Raw genomic sequence first — 24,142 nt, forward strand, 5'->3', positions numbered from 1 at the left:
GCAATGCAATGCAATGAAATGATGCAAGTCTGTCCTATCGGTACACATCCGCTGAATCACAGTCCGAAACCCATGGGGGACATTTCTGTCCATGTAACCTGCCACGGAGCGTGTGACCCGTCCCCTCAATATATATATCTTGCCACGGAGCGTGTGGCCCGACCCCTTTATTTCATAATACCTGCCACGGAGCGTGTGGCCCGACCCCTTTGTTCATATTACCTGCCACGGAGCGTGTGGCCCGACCCCTTTTGTTTCATATCATTTTCAGTATCAACACAATATGTCAGAACCAGTGCAATCAATTCATGTTCATATAATTCACGATAATAACATGACAACCACAATAATTTTTCATATCTCACATCAACATAGTCATTTCACATGTCCAAAATCACAACATATCAATTCCACCAATACATGTTATTAGATCACCATTTTTTTACCCTCATCTCCATTTTTTAAGGTCAATCATACAGTCAATAACCCAGTCCAATTTTCATTACTCCCTAGTATATATGACACGGAAATACAAGCATCTATAAGCTTAAACTGAGGTTTAGAAATTCACTTGCCTCAAATAATCAAGCAATTACTCCGGGACTTGAGCCTTTCCTTTTCGTTGGGCCTCCAAATAAGTATAATCTAATATAATAAATAACCACAATAAAATTTCGAAACTAACAACACCCATATTACCATATGTCTAGACTAAGCCCAAAAACTCATCCAAATCTATAATCAATTTTTTTTAAATATCAAGCATAGGATTAAGTCCCTCTCTCTAATTTACATACACTTAATGGTGTTCATATAATACTATACACTTAACATATAGTTATATATATACCAATATTATTAACACTAGAATTTTTATATACGGTAGCCAGTAGAGGAAGAATTAAATAAAATCTATAGTCAAGTTATCAGACAATAACCTAAACTCAAGCACACAATTGATCCATCCTATTTTTCTAATCATTAATCAACATATGCCAATCCTTACCTGCTCGTTGGCTACCATTAATTATCACTCATAGTTGGTCTAAAAGACCAACACTAATCACACCTGCAATTTGACCAAATTTCTTTTCACATAATATTATAATACTAATATATATTTTCTTGTCTTTTTCCTTCACCACTCAACAATATGATAATGATAAGACTGCCCAACATATATTTATTAGTCATCAATTGTCAATTTTAGTTTCCTGCAGTAACACTAATTGACTTTGCACCTATTTGCTCGTATTCAAGGAAATTAGAAAATCTTGAAGCCATTACCTGAAGGTGTTGCCGCTTCGACGTGCAGGTAGGTTTTTCTTTCTTCTTCTTTTTTGTTCACTGTGTTCCTTTTCTCTTTTTCTTCTCTTTTCTAATTAATTAATTACTAAAAGTGATATAAACCTACTAACTCTAATTTAATAAATATAGGATAAGTGGTACAGGATGTTAAATATATCATCACTTCAGTCCATTAATTACATGAGTTATCTGATTTCACCCCTCCATTAAATAACCATGGTTATTGAATAGTCCAAATTTCTAATTTAAATTTTGCGGAGAGAGTATTTTGTGGAAGAGAGATGATTCATTCTTAAAATGACCAAACGGGTCATTACATTATCCACCACTAAAAATCATGTTCGTCCTCGAACATAAAGAAGGAGAAGGAAGAATAGCCGACGTTACCTAAAGCTTGAGTTATTATATTCTAGAGTCGGTGTTCATCCCTCCAAGTGAGCTCCTTTTTAAGACCATTCCATCAAGATCAACTACTAAGAACTGAATTTTTGAATCAAACCTTGGTAGATTTACAAATCAGGAGTAATTACCAAGCCACAAACTAACCCATGAATTCAATCTGAATCGAAACCTATTGAATCATAGCACAACCACCAAGGCGAGTCTTTTCTCACATACCTACGATGAAGTTCTAAATTAATACCGGCTACAACCAGAAATGAACTTGAACAACCACCATATACTCATAATGTGCAAACCATCACAGGTTTTGTCAAGATTTCATTATCACAATCTCCCTTAAGTTATAAAATTTTGATCTTTAGACATCGGGTATTCATCATGGGAAAATCAAACTTATCTAATCCAAAGAAGGAAATGATCGAGTAACTTCCTAGAGAGCAACACCCCCAAGCATACAAAACCTTTAACGACACTATTGAAAATGGTATATCAGTAGTTGTGATTGTAAACAACCCTTAAGAGCGGTAACACTAGACCCATTGGCCGCCCATATTCTACCATACATAGCCAGAACGAGACCCCGACGAGAGTTGAACCTTAAGACTGTCGGACCACTATAAGTATTCATGGTAGCTCTTCTACAAATTCTTATAAAAAGAATTATGCATGTAAAATCACTATTATACTTCAACAATCCCTAACAACACCAAATCTATCATAACTGAAATAGCCAAGTTTGCAAAAGCATCCTACCCTATCAAAAGAATTCACAGAATCGGTACACCGATCAACCACTAGAGATCCATCCACCGAAGTAGAAACACTTGTGGGCATAAGGAGTGAATCATACTTCAAATCATATCCGAAACAAAATAGGTAGTTATATAAGAATATACAAAATCAAGATCGAATAACACAAGATACTTCTCCCATAGTACTTATATCAAACATTTTCATTTATCTGACTCCATCACTTTGATTTTTTTGCTACCCACAATCAACCAGTTTGTTCCCCATACCAAAACTTAGAGAAATTCTTGGTCACCTGATTAATTCTACATACTATGAGCACATAGCCTCTATTTACCCTCTAGTGCCTATGTAACGCATCACAATAGTTTGTATAACCCATCAACAGAGTAGTATCAATCCAATTTGATCTCCTTAATAACCACGAAGAACTATATCTCATCTCGTAGTGCATCCATAAGTCACCTACCATAATTTGAGAGTCTAACCTTACATAAACCACATAATCTTCGATACCTCACTATTTGTCATTCAAATCAAAACCAAACCTTAAGAAAAGTCGTTGTTACATCCCTCATAAGTCTGTGTCGAACCAATCGACATTGTATAGTCATATCTGAACACAAGGGCAAAAATTCGTACAATCTTCAACTTTGAACTAAAGATCTACACATGATGTCTTATTTTTTTTTATCATTTCTTAGATGCTTTCCATGAAGCAAATTTCAAATACCTTGGACTATTTAATATACCAGACTCTTATTCCTTTTGCTAACTCATTTACCAATCTTATTCTTTTGAATCAAAACTTTAAGTGAAGCCCTTTCTTAGGCCTTTTAATGATCAAAAGCAATAAACTCTACAATTCAAACCCTGCACAAGTTCTTTCAACTGCTCAGTACCCCATATGATCGATCAATTTTCATTTTACCGATCTATACTCTGACGGAATCTACCACCATAATATAGACTTAAAATGAACAACTTGAATTTCGAATTTCATCTATGTAACCCAACCCCATTATCTATCAATATTAGCTCATACATTGAAGACCTTTATGAATTCACGTATCTTAGCTATCATTGATCACCTCTCCATTGATCTTGTTGTATCCTTCGTTAAAATTAAATTATACCAGTTATCAAACTCAAAACCACAAAAGAACTTATTACCATGCTCGAGTCAAACGCCTATAGAGTTATTTCTCAAATCTTATCCAATAATCGTTAATCCATATGAATAACGCATAACACTGCCACCATAAATAGAGCAAAATAAACAGAACCACGTGTCACTAAATTTAATTCTCCACTCTCTCTGAAGATACATTCAGCTCTTACAACCAGAGTAAATATAATTGTTCTCTCCTTGTTTCGAAGGCTAAACTACATTTCACTAATTATTTTTATTTATGAATCTAGATTCTTTCAATTTTATCCAAGCGGTGTCTCAACACATTCTATGACTTTCCATACAACCACGCTACTCACCAAATAGTAAAAAAATTGCAATTTAGATACCTGCAAGTCATTATTATCATATCGAATCTATTTAACCCAAAATTCTTAAAGTATGGTTATGTCATGATCATAATCCATCACAAATTCTTATTACCATTATGATCAATAACCATTGCCATCATCTCGAAGTCAACCTTCTCAATCGACAAGACACCTTAAACCCAGTTATACCAACCAACTCCAATGGAATAACCCAATTTTATGCGCACTCTCACTAAAATTCTTAATTGCCTTCACACAAGTATACTCACTGCTACTTTCTTTATCCATAAGTTTATCATTCTGATATCGATCCACTCCCTTGGAGTTTACGGTTAAATTACAAGTCCTCACTTAGAATTCTCGGGATACACTTCACAACCTAAACGCATTAATCATACCAAAATCCACCACTAAGATCTTTCTTATAAACAATGCTTACCCCAAGCGTCCATAGTAACAAACTAGTTGGATTTTCAAATATGAATGCAACATCAAATCTCATCATATGAGAAGATGATACAACTGATAACTCCTTAAGTAGTTAGTAATCACACTTAATAATCGATGTATTTATTTTTGTATTCTAATAGTACAACACCGTGAAAGTTTGATAGATACACCACTAGAATACATCATACCCACCGTAAAGATCATATCTAGATAGTCTACACCTTTCTATCCATTACGTAACTGTCATACATTACCAACACATTTCAGTCTTCAGTCAAAATTGATATCACTCTTCAGTAGGTAAGGTCAATAGCGGAAGCAACACAACTGGTAACCCTAACCAAATAATAATAAGTACCGCGGTAGTAGACTTATAATAACCCTTCCTAATATATATATATCCATCCTATCAAATCGCTGTAGAAATTTTGATCTCGATTAACGCAAAATAATCCTCATCACTCACTATGTAACTCATTCTTTCACGACGAACTTCACGGTATGTAGTCTCTGAGGGCACAATGCTCACACCATAGTCATTCCCCTAATTATACCATTCTCAATTGTAGAACTACTTCAAACATCGGGTAGGCCAAACAAGCATCATTCTCGATTCTTAACCACTATCCAGAAATATAAGACTCATATAATCCTCCATACCATTGTTCCTCTTCCTATACCATATCCTCAAATTACATTATTAAACCATAACCTTACTTACTCATTTAAAATCGTCGTGCATTACAAGTCTCCCCATACACCCTTTCCATAAGTTTATTACTTCCACCTCCAAATTAGATCTAGACCACGTGATGACATTTCAACTACACGCACATAAAATTAGGCAAGAGTCACCACTATATGTGAGAGAATGGAGTGAGGCAATAGAAAATAGATCAGATCAAGGACGCACGATAGAGAATCAAAAGGTGAAAATATTTCCTAAAAGTCTTCATAGCCTCTCGAAGATAAGTACAGACGTCTCCGTACCGATCCTCAAGACTCTACTTAGACTCGACTTGTATACACGTGAGACCTATGAACCTGGGCTCTGATACCATTTTGTCACGACCCGAATTCGGGTATGATGGCACTCATCTCAATCCACCGAGATAAGTCAGCCTAATACCCAACGAAAAGTAGAAGCGGAAGAAAAGAAAAGAATCAAAATTTAACTTAAGCAAAAATATGTAAAAGAAACTCAACATCCCCTAAGATTGGTTGTCACGTGTATAAGCCACTAATTTATTATCAAAGTACGAAAAGAAATACAGTCACAATGTCTTTGTCTCTAGAATAGGACTAAAACATAAGAAACGAGCAAGAGGTATCCGCTAGATAGATGTAACAGCTACCTCGACACTCGAAATGATAGCCTCGGATGTAGTAGAAAATGCTAGAAGATCAAGCAGGTTCGGGCTCACAACCTACACAAGTGTGAAAGCAAGGGGTGAGTACCAAACAACACGGTACTCAGCAAGTGGATGGCTAAAACTAAGCAAAGCTTAATAGATACAAGTACTCCTGTCCTCCCAACCGAACCTCCTTAACTACAACCTGCATAAAAGCAGCCCAACTCTACACTTGTACAATAACAACAGTAATACAGTCCACAAATTCTCATCAATGAATCATACCAAGTCAAGTTCAACATACACAGAGAAATATAAGGGTAAACACAAATTCACAAATGTCAGAAAGGTGCAATGCAATGCAATGAAATGATGCATGTCTGTTCTATCGGTACACATCCGCTGAATCACAGTCCGAAACCCATGGGGGACATTTCTGTCCATGTAACCTGCCACGGAGCGTGTGGCCCGTCCCCTCAATATATATATCTTGCCACGGAGCGTGTGGCCCGACCCCTTTATTTCATAATACCTGCCACTGAGCGTGTGGCCCGACCCCTTTGTTCATATTACCTGCCACGGAGCGTGTGGCCCGACCCCTTTTGTTTCATATCATTTTCAGTATCAACACAATATGTCAGAACCAGTGCAATCAATTCATGTTCATATAATTCACGATAATAACATGACAACCACAATAATTTTTCATATCTCACATCAACATAGTCATTTCACATGTCCAAAATCACAACATATCAATTCCACCAATACATGTTATTAGATCACCATTTTTTTACCCTCATCTCCATTTTTTAAGGTCAATCATACAGTCAATAACCCAGTCCAATTTTCATTACTCCCTAGTATATATGACACGGAAATACAAACATCTATAAGCTTAAACTGAGGTTTAGAAATTCACTTGCCTCAAATAATCAAGCAATTACTCCGGGACTTGAGCCTTTCCTTTTCGTTGGGCCTCCAAATAAGTATAATCTAATATAATAAATAACCACAATAAGATTTCGAAACTAACAACACCCATATTACCATATGTCTAGACTAAGCCCAAAAACTCATCCAAATCTATAATCAATTTTTTTTAAATATCAAGCATAGGATTAAGTCCCTCTCTCTAATTTACATACACTTAATGGTGTTCATATAATACTATACACTTAACATATAGTTATATATATACCAATATTATTAACACTAGAATTTTTATATACGGTAGCCAGTAGAGGAAGAATTAAATAAAATCTATAGTCAAGTTATCAGACAATAACCTAAACTCAAGCACACAATTGATCCATCCTATTTTTCTAATCATTAATCAACATATGCCAATCCTTACCTGCTCGTTGGCTACCATTAATTATCACTCATAGTTGGTCTAAAAGACCAATACTAATCACACCTGCAATTTGACCAAATTTCTTTTCACATAATATTATAATACTAATATATATTTTCTTGTCTTTTTCCTTCACCACTCAACAATATGATAATGATAAGACTGCCCAACATATATTTATTAGTCATCAATTGTCAATTTTAGTTTCCTGCAGTAACACTAATTGACTTTGCACCTATTTGCTCGTATTCAAGGAAATTAGAAAATCTTGAAGCCATTACCTGAAGGTGTTGCCGCTTCGACGTGTAGGTAGGTTTTTCTTTCTTCTTCTTTTTTGTTCGCTGTGTTCCTTTTCTCTTTTTCTTCTCTTTTCTAATTAATTAATTACTAAAAGTGATATAAACCTACTAACTCTAATTTAATAAATATAGGATAAGTGGTACAGGATGTTAAATATATCATCACTTCAGTCCATTAATTACATGAGTTATCTGATTTCACCCCTCCATTAAATAACCATGGTTATTGAATAGTCCAAATTTCTAATTTAAATTTTGCGGAGAGAGTATTTTGTGGAAGAGAGATGATTCATTCTTAAAATGACCAAACGGGTCATTATAGGGAGGAAGGTGGGCGGAAATGGCCACGGCGGCAACCAGGAGGAAGAATAAGAGGAACAGTAAATGAGAATGGGAAGATGGGAACTTTTCTCTTTTCTTTTTTATTAAATATTATATTTTTCTTTTTAATCTTAATATATTAATTAAAATTTTGTCTTCACGTTCTTTTAAACGCGTGTAATGATGCATTTCATCCGATTCAGTAGATAAATGTCACATAAGTTTGGTCTATGGTCAAAAGGGTTTAAAAGAACGCGTTTTAATAACTTTAAGTGTTCACTTAGTAAAGTCACGTGTAAAAGGGTTCAGGTGACAAACGGAGCCAAGTACAAGAATCTCCCGGGTCATTCCGCCTAAAAAAAAAGTTAGTTTTATAGTTAATTTATTTTAATTTTTTAGCCTACACCTATCCACCTATAATATTTTTAAAAATAAATAAATAAATTAAAATTGATGGACCCGCTTAATTAGTTGGTGAAGAAAAGGATAATGTGCAAGAGCAAATACAAATTCACGTAGAAGAAGAAACAACACTAGTTTACTTTCTTGATTTTCCGATGGCTACTCCGGTGAAAGTGTACGGACCAACTTTATCAACAGCAGTGTCAAGGGTTCTAGCTTGTCTTCTTGAAAAAGATGTCAACTTTCAGCTCCTCCCAGTTAACATGGCAAAAGGGGAACACAAAAAACCTGACTATCTCAAAATTCAGGCAAGTTTTTAGTCGGAAAATCTTAATAGCTCAGTTGATTGACTATTTAAACTTTCGCTTTATTCATGAGGTTTTTGATTTCCCTCTTTGTAATCCCCTACCCCAAAGTTAGAAAAAAGGGGAATATTTTTAGTGATTTCTTTGCTCCGACTGTCTCTCATTTTTCTGATTTTCACCAGCCATTTGGTCAAGTTCCAGCTTATCAAGATGAGGACATCACACTGTTTGGTAATTATACTTCTAGTCCTTTATCTTCCCCATTTTGTAACCCACCCCCTGCTTAGTCCTCTTAATCTTGCACCAGATAGCCCTGGAAGTATTGGGGCAGTCTAAAAATTGGATCTTTAAACTGCATTTGCCAAGAATAGATGATGATTATAGTAGTAGCACAATTTGGGATCTTGTTCTTTAACACAATTTAGCGTACTGATGACATGACGCTAGATGGGAAGGTTTGAAGGTTAGAATTAGTGGAGAGAGGTAGTAGGTAGCTCCTCGTAGTAATATTTAATATTTGCCTAGTATCTTAATCTTTCAAGTCTTGTTACTACTTGTTGATACGTTTGCTTTGTTTATCTTGTCATTTTGTTATTGTTATTTTCCTTTCAATTCTGCTTTGATTATGCTTCTTCTGAAGCGAGGGTATATCGGAAACAACTTCTCCACCTCACAAAGGTAGGGGTAAGGTTTATATGTTGTTGTTGTTCTTTTTCTCTGTTTATACTGGGATGGAATATGGGTCTTGCTCTCTTGTTGATGATGCTTACTTTATTAAGGAATTTGGCTTTGCAGAATTTTTCTAAACATCATATTATCTGATGATGTTTATCCTATCTTGTATGGAATTTAGGTCTTATATGTTGTTCATGCTGGTTAGACTAATATGCAGTTTGGGTCTTACATTGTTGTTAATGATGCTTATAACTAGTATGGAAACTGGGTCCTACAATATTGTTCGTGATGCTTATACTACTGCAACTTGGGTTGTACATTATTGTAAATGATGCTTATATTAGTATGGAAATTGCGCCTTGCCTTACTGTTTCATGATGCTTATACTAGTATGGAATTCGGGTCTCACATTGTTACTTATGATGTGACGTTGTTGATGATGCCTATACTAGACAGTGGCAGAGCGAAGAATTTTACTAAGGAGTGTTACGGTATAAAAAACAAGTAGACACACCTAGAAAATAAAGGGGAGTCAACGTTTAGTTCATATACATAAAAACTAAAATTTTGACCTGGCTAAAAAATGTAATTTTCCAGTGACACCCCTTAGCATAAGGTGGCTCCGTCACTGATACTAGTATGGAATTTGGGCCTTATATTGTTACTTATGATGCGATGTTGTTGTTGATGATGCCTATACTAGTATGTGTTCATGATGCTCATACTAATATAGAGTTTGGGTCTTACACTGTTTCATAATGTGTATATTAATGTGGGATTTGGTTCTTGCATTATCGTTAAGGATGCTTAGATTAGTATAGAATTTGGATGCTTATACTATTATGGAATTTGTAGCTTACATTGTTTCGTTGATGCTTATACTAGTATGGAATTTGAGTTTACATAGTTGTCTGTCTTTGCTTTTGGTAAATCCAGAATCCAGATCTATAAATAGGTACATATGTGACAAATATCGGAGTCAAGGGAACAAGGGATTATATGGAACAAACCCATTAGAGAAAGCATCTATAGATCAATGGATAGAGGCAGAAGGACAAAGCTTCAATACACCAAGTTCAGTTCTTGTATTCCAGTTGGCTTTTGCACCGCGAATGAAGCTCAAACAAGACGAGAACTCGATCAGACAGAACGAAGAAAAACTCAAAAAAGTGCTCGATGTGTATGACAAGAGGCTCGGAGAGACTCAGTACTTGGCTGGAGATGAATTCACATTGGCCGATCTCTCTCACCTTCCAAACATCCAATACTTGGTGAATGGGACAGATAGAGCAGAGCTCTTCACTTCAAGAGAGAACGTGGGAAGGTGGTGGGGTGAGATATCGAGCCGAGAGTCATGGAAGAAGGTAGTTGAAATGCAGACCTCACCCCCTCCTTCCTAGGACTTGTTGAAATCGTTTCTTTTCACATATTGTATCGTTGTGCTGTTCGTGACATATTAGTTTTATTTTCTCCAGACCCCACTTGTGGAATTACACAGGGTATGTTGTTGTAGACTAGCTACAACCTCACTTATGGTTTGAATAAAGATAGTTTACCAACAATGCAATCAAGGTGATTATCCAACAAAGATCATCTTAAAAGCATGAGAATCAGTCTAGGAAAACAAAAATGTCTGAGAAACAACACTTTTGGAAATAGTTTTGGACTATCTTACATAAGCTGTAACTATGTTTTGATCCACAGAAAGAGCTGCAGTCATTGAAATGAACTACATCTCCTGCTCCATTTTGTCTGCCAGTCAGTCACCTTCAGTTGCAAGATGATGTGGTCATCATTCTTTCGTTGTACTCCTTCCATTCCTTCTTGTGCCTTTCCTTGTCCTTCACCGCATAGTTTTTATAGACCTGTATGTATACACAAACAAACACTATCAAACTCTCTACATTCAACAATAACATACCCAGTATAATTCCACAAGTGGGGTCAGGGAAGGGTAGAGTATATGCAAACCTTTATCCCTACCTTGAGGGGTATAGAGGTTGTTTCCGATAAACCCTTAGCTCAATGTCCCTAGATAATCTATTTTTTTTAATGCTCGAGTTTGAGTATGCCGAGCAAGTTGGGCCAACTATATGAATCTACATTGTCCATATTTAAAGCCATGGTCCAATATTACGTAAGAATTAGTTTGTCATTCTTAATTTATGATGAAACTTCACAACACAGAATACAAAATGATTGAATTTGAGTGTGGTTACCATTTTTTATTCAGGAGGAAGACTCTTCCAAGATTTTGCAATCATCCTTGTGAATTTCCTCCTTTTCCTTGGATAAAGATTGTTTTTCAACATAGAAGAAGGTGTATCCACTCCATTTAGGTCTTGGGAGATTAGGGTCTCTGGTCCTCCTCCTCCTGTTCCTCCTGCTCATCCCTCCTGAATAGCGGTGAGGTGGTGGATTGTCAGGTACAATCGCGTTGCAAGATGGGATTTGTTCTTCTTGATGGTAGAGTACTCCTTTGAGAACTTCAGATCCCACTTTGACAGACACCAAGTAACCAGAGTCAAATTCTCCATGAATTGTGCCTTCTCCGTGGAAACTCATTGATCCTAAATACATAAGAGAATTTAGAACAAATAGTGTGCGCAACCTTAGAATAATGTAAAAGAACATTTAGGTGCACGAAGCATATATACCACATTCACACAATGTCAGAGGGGTTGCACCTTAAAGAGGTGTGATGCATGCAACTTATCCTAAAACAAATATTATGGTTAGAGCCATGATCTATAGGTTACATAGAGACAACTTCATCGTTGCTCTCTCCTTCAACCATTGAATGATGTAGCAACATTTATGCTTAAAAACAATTTTCTATTACATCAGAAGATCGAACAATGGGACAGTGAGAATCAAATTTAACTATCGTGTGAGAGAAACTCACAAATTACTAGAATGTAAGTCTTGAATATTGTTACAAGGACACTATGTACCAATATAACGTATGAGTGCGTTTGGTTGGTCAAATGGTGTGGTAAACACGTAATGCAAAGAGAATGGTGAAAATAAATGTGTTACAATCAAATAATTAGCCATTTATAAGAGATAAAATAGGATAGTAAAAGTTTCAGGAATAACCATTTCATAGTCAATGTTAAAAAGGACATTGCTAGGGTAGATATCTTTTTTACTATATTTTGAAGAATTCACATGAGGTAGAAGACAAATATTTACTGGCTTCAACTGAATCCATTATTTTCAATTAGTGTGTGCGTGAAAATTATTATGAATTTGAATAAACATCATGATAAATCGGTTGGCAATGTACAAAAATTTTTAAAAGAATAGGAAAAAAATCTAGCCTAGTAGTAAAAGGTCAAAATCCTTGAACTAGTTATAAATACTTATAAAGTGTACCTAGTTTTCAGACACATATGTTATACGTGTGTCCACCAAATTATATAAATTGATTGGCTGATTAATGAGTTACATTTTGATATTATTAGGTGCAAATATGTAAAAAGAAAAATTTAAAACTTTGTATACAATAAGATCATTTTTCCTTGACAAAATATGTTTGATGATATACATAAATTAAAATGGATTTAAGAACCTCATAATTCTTTTGCATTTCATATACAAATTCATTGTATTCCCTATTTCAATCCCTCTACATTCATATTATAATGAAACAAATCTTAGCCAGAATAATTCATATAATAAAATTTGAAAAGAAAATGAGAATTGGCTTACCATTTACTACATCATTGCTGCCGGAAGAGTGAAGAGCTACAAAAAATCAATCAAAAAGGTAGAAATTAAAAAAGAAAACCATAAATATATGAAAGGAAGAGAAGTATAACACATTGTTAGTGATATCAAGTAGGAAAAAAAATGTAAGTGTGCCTAATAGCACAAACAAATTAACATATTTGATATTTTGCTAACCATAAGAAAGAAGTAATGTAATATTTTGACACATCTATTAAAAATTCTTGAAGTCAAGACAAATGAAACATGATAGAAAATATCTTTTCCAGTTCTCCTCGATGAATTACTTGAACTATTTAGTACTTATAAAGTGTAATTTAATCAGATAACACTTCAAATTACTATTATTAAATGATCTTTTAATAGATGAGTCAAAACTTTAGAAAGGAGTAATATTTTACCAATATATTCAAAATTAAAATATCTTGAAGTCATGACATGACAGAAAATAGCATTTTTATTTACTCCTCGATTAGAATAGAAAAACAGGAGACTCAGAAAGATTGATTGTCTCTGGCTTAGTAATAATACATAAACGTTATAAAACACTGGAATAAATAGAAAAAATCAAGCCTAGTAGTAAATATTAAAATCCATTTTGATTGACACGAAATATCCGGAGTCAAATTTGGCATCAAAGATCCCTTCTACTTGGAAACACAATGATCCTAAATACACAAGAGAATTCATAAGAGCCAATGTGAGCAACCATTGAATAATGTAAAAAAGAAACTACAGGTACACAAAGCATTCTATATTCACTCAAGGTTGGATGGGTCACACCTTGAAGAGGTGTATATGCATGAAACTTATCCTAAAACAAGAATCAATAGAGGATTTCATTAGAACTATGATCTGTAGGTCACATAGAGATATTTTCATCATTTTCAGCACCATTTTAGAGCATTTTCTGCATAAAGTAAGAACCATTTAAGACCATTTTCAGCACCCTTTCAACACAATTTTAGCACCATCTAATCACAAAAGTGTGATGAGGGATAAATATAATTTTCTTCTTAGTGTACAGGGACAAATATTAAACCTTATAGTTTCTAAAAAAGTAATATTTTGACAACGATTTAAAAATAAGACCATTTTCAGCAACACAATTTTAGCACCATCTAAGCACAAAAGTGTGATGAGGGATACACACATAATTTTTTTCTAGTGTACAAGGACAAATGTTAAACCTTTTTGTTTCTAAAAAAGTAATGTCTTGACACAATGATTTAAAAATAAATATCTCAAAGGCATGTCAAATAATACATTGACAAAAAATAGCTTTTCTAGTTACTCCTTGACGAGAATAGAGCTTAGACTTGAAAAGATCGAAGTGAAAATTGAATATTTCTCTAGTCTAGTAATAACACAGAAATGTTATCGCATATTGAAATAAATAGAAAAAAAATCTAGCCTAATAGGAAATATCAAAATCCATGAACCAGTTAGTGTAAACTTAAAATTACTGTATGTCATGATCTTGAACATGATAATGTTATAGATAGACGTTATTGAAAACATACTTGATTGGGAAGCCATTATCATTGAAGAGCGCGCCATCAACAATGTAATTGTATAGAGAATATGTGGTAACCCTAATGAGCAGAGGAAAAACCAATTTATAGAGGTTAAGAATTAATTTAGTACGTCCATCAAATAACAGGTGTATGACCACGGTCTATTCCTTATAAAATACTAGTTATGGGCTTTACATTAATTAAGCCACAAATAAAATAAGAAAAAATGACATGGTGTGACCATCAAAACTTTGAACGACTCAGCTTTGAACTATATGTCCCTATATACACTTTCACGCACAAAATAATGACATGTTATTTTCTCTTTTTTCCCTTTCCATTCAAGATTTAGAGATCATTTTTTTAAAATTTTGGGTAAAAAATGATGTTTGGATTTGATTGACTCATCTTCATTGTCCACCGACAGTCGGAGAGAGAGAAACAACCTTTTTTGTTTCACCACTCAATCTACCTAGTGAATATGAAGTATATACGAAAATTGTATTGATAAAAATGTATGTATTGTATAAAACGTGCATATATATGAAATATATAAGAAATGTATATATAGTGTATTAGTGTATGACATACATTCCCAATTGGTGCATTTCAACAACAACTTCAACAACATACATTCCCAATTAGTGCATTTCAACAACAACAACAACAACAAATGTCAAATTGAAATTCTACGGCTAGCTTCATGTCACATGTCTTGTCCTAGAGGTTATTTGTGTACTTGGTCTAAATAAAAAATATGAAAAAGTTACATATATAATATAACAAGCATGTGATATGTATTTACTATACATAACTATAGTTTAAAATAATTACAATCCGTAGCTACTGATAGAGTTTTATAAAAAAATGTGTCTCCCTTCTCTCTCTCGCTCACCTCTCTCCTTCCACCGCCCTCTCTCTCGTCCCTCTGTCTCCCCCCACTGCCTCCCCCCCATCTCTCTCTCCCAAACAATGTTGCAGCCAAAACAACATACCTCATAATATGGCAATTGTATTTGTATTCTGTATCAACTATATTTATATTGTGTATCAATTGCATGTATTATGGCAATTTGTATTCTGCCAATTATATTTATTGATACAAATTATATTCATTAATACAACGGATACAATTATATTCAATATATGATACAAATCAAGTGTATCAATTGTATTCATAATACAACAAATACAACATGTATTCATTCTCGCAGTCAAATATATTATGTATCTATTGTATTTAATCAAATATATGTGAGAGATTTTTGTTCTATATCAATATATTTTGGCAACTATATTTGTATTTTGTACCAACTAAATTTATATTCTATATGAATTGTATTTGTGATAGAATTTGATACAATGAATATAACATGTATTCACTCTCTCTCCTCTTTCTCCCAAATATCGCTTGCTTCTCTCCTCCCTCTCCTAATCTCACTCATCTCTCTCCTTCTTCTCTCAATCTCTCTCATCTCTCTCCTAAACATGTACCTAAATACAATAATTATTTATACAATTGTATTCATTGATCCAAATAGTTGTATCAATTATATCTGTGATACAACTTGATTCAATGAATACAACATATATCCAACCTCTCTCTCATCTTTATCTTCTGCCTCTCTATCTCATATTTCATCCGCGTCTCTCCTCCCTCATAGTCTCGCTCTATGCTCTCCTCCCCAAATATGTAGCTATGAATCATAATTAAGCAAACTATAACTACAGATCTCTAATTAAGCTCAAACTATAGTCATTTTTAAAAGTTCGTCAAAAAATAATAAATCTTACATTCTTCCACTTGTCCCAATTACAACATAACATTAATATTTAATGACATAAATATTAGTTGCGAATAAAGTAAATCTCTTTTATAATGTCCATCATATATTTCACAATACGAAAAACCACTAATGCGAGTTACGTCGGTTATACATAATTTTTGTGCTACATATTCCCTTCCATATACTATAACATTAGCAACCTATCATATCAGGTTCATAAGTTATAAAACGATTAACAGTATAGTCAACAGTAATATCTCATTGAGATTTATCCTGCAATATCTTCAATAATGTGTACACCATTAGGACAAACAAGAGATTCATTAATGTAAATTAAAAACACATCATTAAGCTCATTGTGTCAAAACATTTCAAAAGCATCAATCATAAGTACAACCAAGACCCATTCTTCGAACATGTTCTTTAAATGTCTTTGGTTGTAAGCTCGTCGTTAATGTAACTTATAACGATCTGTGCCCGTCATTAGGAATAGGCCAATGGAAGAAGGATTTCGGGTCAGAAAACTTCGGGTAGTAACTTTGAAAAAATTTAGCCTAGGTCAAACTTAGATGAATTCTGAGTCAGGTAAGGTATAGGATGATTATGTGAATGGTGGGAGATCAAATCTTTGATGTATTTGGATAAAATGATAGCCAAGTAGATACGGAGCATTTACGGCTTTGCAAAATCGCATTCAGGTGAGTAAAACTCCCAAAATCGAATTTGGTGTGAAAGGTATATTTTAATACGTCTTGGGAATGGGGTATATTGTGAAATGGGGGCTTGGAGCTCAAATTCTGAGCTCTCTGTTTCTGTGCAACTTGCCAGAGCAGGATCTATCCCGCCAGAGTGGGACAGTCGCAAGACTTAAGACGGAAAAAACCCCAAAATGGTCTATTTCTGCAAAAATAGTTCCTAAGACTTCAGGAGGTGATCTAGGGCTATTTCCATCGATCTCCCATGGATTTACATGCTTAAGGTAAGTATTTTACTCCCTAAATTGATCCTTTGATTCGTAGAACCTAAAAACTATGGTTGGTAATCATTGGGGGAAAGTTTGAAATGAAAACTAATGGTGGGAAATAGCCCTAGGGTAGGGTTAGGATCATGGGTTTGGATAGGATGAGAATTGTGTTATTTTTCATGATAGTTAGACCGTTTTGTTGATCCTTTATATGTATTTACTGTTTCTAGACCAAGAACGAGAGGAACGAACTTAGAAAGGGAAAACTATTGCACTATAAGGTTGTTGAAGCTTGAATTTGAGGTAGGTGATGGTCTTGTTTCCCGTATGTGTTTTATATACTTGTTAAATTGCTTCATGACATGCCTATGTGTATATGAATAGGGAAACATGCTAGATTATGTGTGAAATGATCACTTGCTGGTCTGTTTTGTGATGAATGTGTTCTTGGTGAATATAATGTTGTAAATAATGAATTTATTTGTGATTGTGGTATGTTTGGATCAAGTATCATATTCCGACACATAAACTGGATCGGGTGTCACATTTTGATACATATTTGGATCGGGTGTCACGTTCCAACACATATTTGGATCGGATGTCACATTCCGACATATATTTGGACTGGGTGTCACATTCCAACACAAAATTGATTATTTGTAGGTCCCCTAAGAAGACCTTTGTGTGAAGTTATAGCATATTGAAGATATTGAATTATGATCTTACTGAATATGGTTGAAGATGAGATTGATTGACTTATTCTGTATATGTGTATGTTTGTTATGTTGAATTTACTTTTCTACGATCCACTTACTGGCTAACGGCGTGATCCTACCAGTACACTGTTGTTTTTGTGTACTGATACTACACTTACTCTGCCTTTGTTGAGTACAAGGCATATTCAGCCGGATGCGGAGAGGCCTCATTTAGAAGAGTGAGACTTGTTCGAGTTCAAGGGTGAGCTGTTTATTTCAAGTTGACGTGGACTCTTCATTGTACTAGTTCTTTTTCCAGGACTAAGATTTCAAGCACTGTTTTAGTATTATGATTTCATTTTGGGGGTGTTCCCCTTTCTTATGATGATATTTGGTTAGAGTTTTGGTACGGACGACTTTCAATTCCTAGGATGTGTTTACTTCCGTATATTTTGGCTGATAACTAGTTGGTTCTGATTTTATGGGAACTCATTATTTATTGATTGATTTAAACCTGCTTCCACAGACTTTAACTTTTAGTATACCTCGCGATTATTGTCGTTAGGCTATTGAAAATGATTCTCCCACCGGAGGGTTAGTCTGGGTGCCAGTCGTGGCAGGTCCGGGTCATGACATAACTACAATCATGAGATCAATTCTAATATTCTTAAGTGAAATTCTTTGTTTCTGAACTTCTTTTTTGATAGTAAACTACTTTAATTCCATATATTTGACACCTTTAGTGAACTTATCGTTCTTGGAGAAGAATATTATTAAGGTATTATCATAATAAATTTTCAACGACTGGTAATAGTATCAACAACCTTCGATCATGAAATAAAGTTCAACCACCATAATGCATGAATTGTGGCATCAAAACATGCCACACATTCTACTTCCATGTGGATGTAGCAATGACAGATTGTTTAGCACTCTTCCACGTTATCGTTTCTTCAACTAATAAGAACAAGTAACTAAATGTAGATTTTCTAATGACAACACATCCAGAAAAATTTGAATTCGAGTATCTAACAACTTCAAATTGTGGTTGGACCTCCTATACAAGAGAATGTAATCCTTTGTTCCTTTCAGGCACCTCAAGACTTTTATTGCATATTTTCGGTGATCAATTCCAAGGTTACTATGATATCTTCCTAGCATTCCGATCACAAAACTAATATTCGTTCTTGTGCAAAGTTTGAACATACATCAAACTTTTAACAATAAAAAAGGAATTGACTTCATTTTCTTTCTTTCTACATCATTCTTCGGATATTGCATAAGAAAAAAATTGTCCCCTTTTTGAACAAGGACAATTCTTGCTGAACAATTGTTCATATTGTTTTTCTAGAACTCTTTCGATATAGCCGTTTTGACATAGTCCTAATAATTCTTTTGATCTATCACGGAATATTTTTATACCTGTCACATAGGATCCCTCACCCATATCTTTTATTTCAATATTCATAGAGAGAAAGTCATTTGTCTCACACAATATGCCTAAATCATCAGTAGCACGTCAAAGTTCGTCAACATAAATATAAACTTGCTCCCACTCATCTTTTGGTTTATACACTGATCAACGGTAATCTCCTTAAATTCAAAAAATGTTATGGTATCATTACATTTTATATATTATTATCATGAGGCTTGTCTTGTTTGAGTTCATATATGGACTTCTTTAACTTATGCACCGTTTGACCTTTTTCTTTAATTTTGAAACCCTATGTTGGTCGATATAAGCTTCATCCTCGAGGTCTAAATTAAAGCTAATGCAAACTTAAATTTGGATGAATAATCCGTTTATTTAGTTTTATCTTTTTTCCCACCTTCAGAAGAATAAATGGATAATTGAATTCTACATAACTAATTTATGCATTACTAATATTTGCATAACTTTAAGCAGTAACAAAGTATCGAATTGTGGTCTATGTTACATAAACTTTGCCAAGGCTTGACCCTCCAATTACATCCTAATGCCAAAAATAGATTATTTTTTGCTAGACAATAGGAAGTTACTCGGATGGTAAGAACCTCTCACCTCCAACTCTAAGGTTGTTGTTTTGAGTCACCAAAGGAGCGAAAAAAGGTGGAAACTCCTAAGAAGGGGTAAAAAAATATATTTTAGCCACGATCTGTAGAAGTATGGTGGAGTTTATAAAGAGATCACCGGTATAAAGTTTGATAAGCTAGACCATTTTATAAGCATGAGAATTAGTCTAGGAAAACTAATGTTTTGAGAAACTACACTTTTGGAAATAGTTTGGTCTATCTTACATAAGCCATGACAATGTTTTGATCCACAGAAAGAGCTGCGGTTTCGGAACTACATTACAAAGAAATATTTACGTGTTGATCTTATGCTAAATGAACTATGTATCCTTCTCTTCTTCTTCTTCTCCCAGTCAGTCACCATTAGTAGCAAGCTCATGTGGTCATCATTCTTTCTATATACTCCTTCAATTCCTTCTAGTACCTTTCCTTGTCTATCACCCCATAGTTTTGATAGATCTATATGTATACACTAACAATCAATATCAAACGAGGGTGTATTTGGTAAGAAAGAAAATGTTTTTCATAAAAAGTATTTTCCGGAAGAATAAGTGGTACCTATTTTCTTATGTTTGCTACATAAGCAAAAATATTATTTTAAAATTATTTATATTTCACGATCCAAAATCGGATGTGATGACACTCATCTCAATCCACCAAAATAATTCATTCTAAAACCCAACAGAAAGTAAATGCGGAAGTAAATAAGGTAAATTAAGGCTTAACTTAAGAAAAATAGGTAATTAATCTCAAATTCCCCCAAGAATAATTGTCACGTGTACAAGCCGTTATACAATACAGAAAATGAGAAACGAAATACAGTTACAATGTTTTTGTCTTTAGAATAGGACTAAAACATAAAGAAAAGAGTAAGAGGTGTCCACTGGATGGATACAACAACTACCTCAACAACTCAAATGATAGCCTCGGGTATAGTAGAAAAGCTAAAAGATCAAGCAGGTCTGGGCTCACAACCTACACAAGTGTAGAAGTAAGGAGTGAGTACCAAACAATATGGTACTCATCAAGAGGACAACTAAAACTAAGAAAATCTAAATAGAATACAAGTACTCCTGTCATCCCAACCGAAACTCCTCAACTACAACCTGTATGAAAATTAGCCCAACTCTACAATTCGTACATAATAATAACACACAACCCATGAATACCCATCGACAATCTCATCAAATGAATCATATCAAGTCAAGTTCAATATATACAGGGCAACAATGGGTAAACACGAATAACAAAAAGCTATGATGCAATACAATGAGATGATGCATGTCTGTCCTATCGGTACATATCCGATGAATCACAATCCGGAATCCATGGAGGACATTTCTATCCATGTAACCTTCCACGAAGTGTGCGGCCCATCCCTTCATATATACATATCCTGCCACGAAGCATATGACTCGACCCCTTTGTTTCATAATACATGCCACGGAGCGTGTGGCTCGATCCTTTGTTTCATAATACCTGTCGCGGAGTGTATGGCCCGAGCTATTTATTTCTCATCATTTTCAGTCTCAACACAATATATCAGAATAAATGCAATTTAATTCATGTTCATATAATTCATGATAATAGCATGATATCAACAACAACAATTCACATTTCATATCAATATAATCATTTCACATGTTTTAATGTCCCAATTCTTGAAAAATACTTTTCATATGAAATAACCATTTTATCCTTCCCCTTAGTGGTTCTTTGCTTTGTCTATATTTTGAAAATGGGTTGTGTGGTCCCCGATGTGATCGAGAGAGATTTTGGTGATTTTGAGACTTCGAATGAAATTTTTATGAGATAGTTGACTTTGGTTAACATTACAAGATCCAAGCATTGGATGGTAATTTCATCAGTTACATTACGTTCGTAACATCGAGTTTGATTTATTAGGGTGGTTGGTGAGAGCCCCGGGACTTTAGAGTTCGTTTTGAGTATTTAGGCTAAAAATTGAGTTTTAGGCCTAAGAGAGGTCCGTGGTGGTATTTTGTTCATAACAATCTTTTTTTTTGGAAATACGATGATTCCATTGGTTCTTAAACATATTTTATGATTAATTTGAATTATTGGTTCATATTTATAGGGTTCCGGATGAGTTATGTGGGTCAAGAATATGTTTTGAAGGGTGTTGATGCAAGTTGACCGCGGTTTCTAGGTTTCTTCCTCCTTTTTCTCGTTTCCACCATTGTTACTCAATTAGAGCTTAGGAGAGGCAATTTTTGAAGCAATATTTTGAGGAAATTCTTTGGAATAAGTCTCTTTGTCATTTCTAATTCATTTCCTTACTATTTCATCTTTCAAAGATATTTCGAAATCAAGATTTCAATGTGGGTTTTTAGGTTTTTCTCTCAAATTTTAAAATTAGTAATTTCATGATTTCAAACTCGATTTTAATAGAGTTTTCAACCATGAACTCCACTTGATGTGTAGGAGCTGATTTTCAAATAAAATTTCAGTTTTATTCTTTTTGTTTTCAAAGTAATTTTTTGACGATTTTAATCCCGGTTCTTAAACCTTGCAATATGGGTATTTTTAAACTCTTTTTGATGAATTCTTTTTATTCTTGATAGTTTTGGATCATTTTGGAGTTGATATTTTAGGTTAAAACTATGGTAGAGTGTTCGAGTAAAGTTTCTCAGCCTTCGAGGTAGGTTTGGCTATCCTTTTTGTAGACTGAGGTTGGGTAATTAACCGTTCTCATGTCATAGGCTTTGGGATGGGATTTTCATATGAATTGGGAGTTTTGATTATATTGTGATGCCCCGTGTAGGAGATTCATTATATTGTGATGCCCATATGGGGGCTTGATTATATTGTGATACCCGTGTAGGGGCTTGATTATATTGTGTTGCCTATGTGGGAGCTTATTTGTGTGGTTTAGCCTGTGTAGGGGCCTTTGTTGTTATTCTATGTGTTTTAGAAGCATGCGATTCATGAATTGCCTTTGAGAGAGGCTTGTAACACGAATTGACTTATTATGCCCGAGTGAGGGGTTGAGTTGGGGTTTGGATCAAATTTTGAGTAAATGAAATGCTTTCCATATGGGTGAATATTTGTTTCAAATGAACTCTTTCCCGCTATTTTTATAGGAGGGTGTATACCATAATTTGGTTGACTTTTAAGAACTTTGAACGTTTTAATACATGATAAGTTGATTGTTGCCTCCATGTTATATGTGTTGTGATGCATTTATCTTTATTCAACATATCATGATTCTTGGGAAGTTGAGAATCGTGGAATTTCTTGTTAAGAAAAAAAATGAGACACATTTTTATATCCTTGACCACGAGCTAGGTGGTAAGTTCATGAGATATTGAGATTGTGATTTGGTATATGGATCGCGAGTCCCTCATGGATCCTTGTCTGGAAGCCTTATCTCGACAGAGCATATACAACAGATTGTGCGACAGCCTTGATTCCACCATACCACCACATCATTGCATCATCACATTGCATTGCATTGATCTTTGAGTTATTTCACTTGTATGATGATATGTGGAATTGTTATGATCATATATGTTTACTTTACCCGTGGCCTTTTTTACAAATTAGCGACACCAATGCCGGGGGAGGGAGACTTTTTTGTATACAGGTGGAAGCATTCCTTAGCTTATTTAATAAGTTTGATTAATTTCTTATAATCAGTCGGTCAAACCTACTGAGTACATGTAGATTGTATTCACCCCTACTTTTGCGTCACTTTTGATGCATAGGGCACTCCTCATGGTGGTTGATCACCTCTAGTGGATAGGCTTATTTCGGATTGGTGATGAGATCTTGTGTTCTGAATCATCATTAGTTCCATCTTTTTTTCAATCTTTATTTCTATTCGGAGATTCGTGATGTACTTCATACTCATAAGTTATATTAGATGCTCTTTATACTTATGATACCGAATTTTGGGAAATTCTTCATTATACTTTTTTCTTTTCATTTGTGGCCTAACTTCCTCTTTAGGAGTTTGGTATGTGATATATTGTTCGTCTTACATATCATGTTAAATTTTGGGATGTGTTCCTATCACGACTCGGGCCTAGGGCCTAGACGTGACACGGCGGATAAGACACCCAAAGGTGCCTTACCTAAGCCTCTTAACATTCGTTAAGCATTTCATTAGTAATGCCATACGATAACAAGCGGAAAGTAAATAAATAAAAAGGGAACCGGGACTAAGGGAAATATCGTAGAACAATAGTCCTTAGCAACTTCAAAACATTTTCCATTTATGTCCCAACATACCTCTACTAATAGACTTGGTG

At 34.6% G+C, this 24,142-nt stretch overlaps 1 protein-coding gene and 1 pseudogene across 1 annotated transcript; one reads left to right on the forward strand and one right to left on the reverse strand.

Moving 5' to 3' along the window:
• The first annotated feature begins 8,209 nt into the window (after positions 1-8,209).
• LOC129881484 (glutathione S-transferase-like) lies at positions 8,210-10,691 on the forward strand. Its single transcript, XM_055955682.1, has 3 exons — positions 8,210-8,452; positions 8,632-8,680; positions 10,061-10,691. Exons 1-3 carry the CDS (start codon positions 8,300-8,302, stop codon positions 10,522-10,524), a joined length of 666 nt encoding a protein of 221 aa, XP_055811657.1. The 5' UTR covers positions 8,210-8,299; the 3' UTR covers positions 10,525-10,691.
• Positions 10,692-10,893: 202 nt separating this feature from the next.
• LOC129895153 (high mobility group B protein 9-like) overlaps positions 10,894-24,142 on the reverse strand; it is a 30,380-nt pseudogene continuing 17,131 nt past the window's right edge.

The sequence above is a fragment of the Solanum dulcamara genome, chromosome 1 (genome assembly GCF_947179165.1).
Source record: "Solanum dulcamara chromosome 1, daSolDulc1.2, whole genome shotgun sequence".
In the NCBI taxonomy this organism is placed as follows: Eukaryota; Viridiplantae; Streptophyta; class Magnoliopsida; order Solanales; family Solanaceae; genus Solanum; species Solanum dulcamara.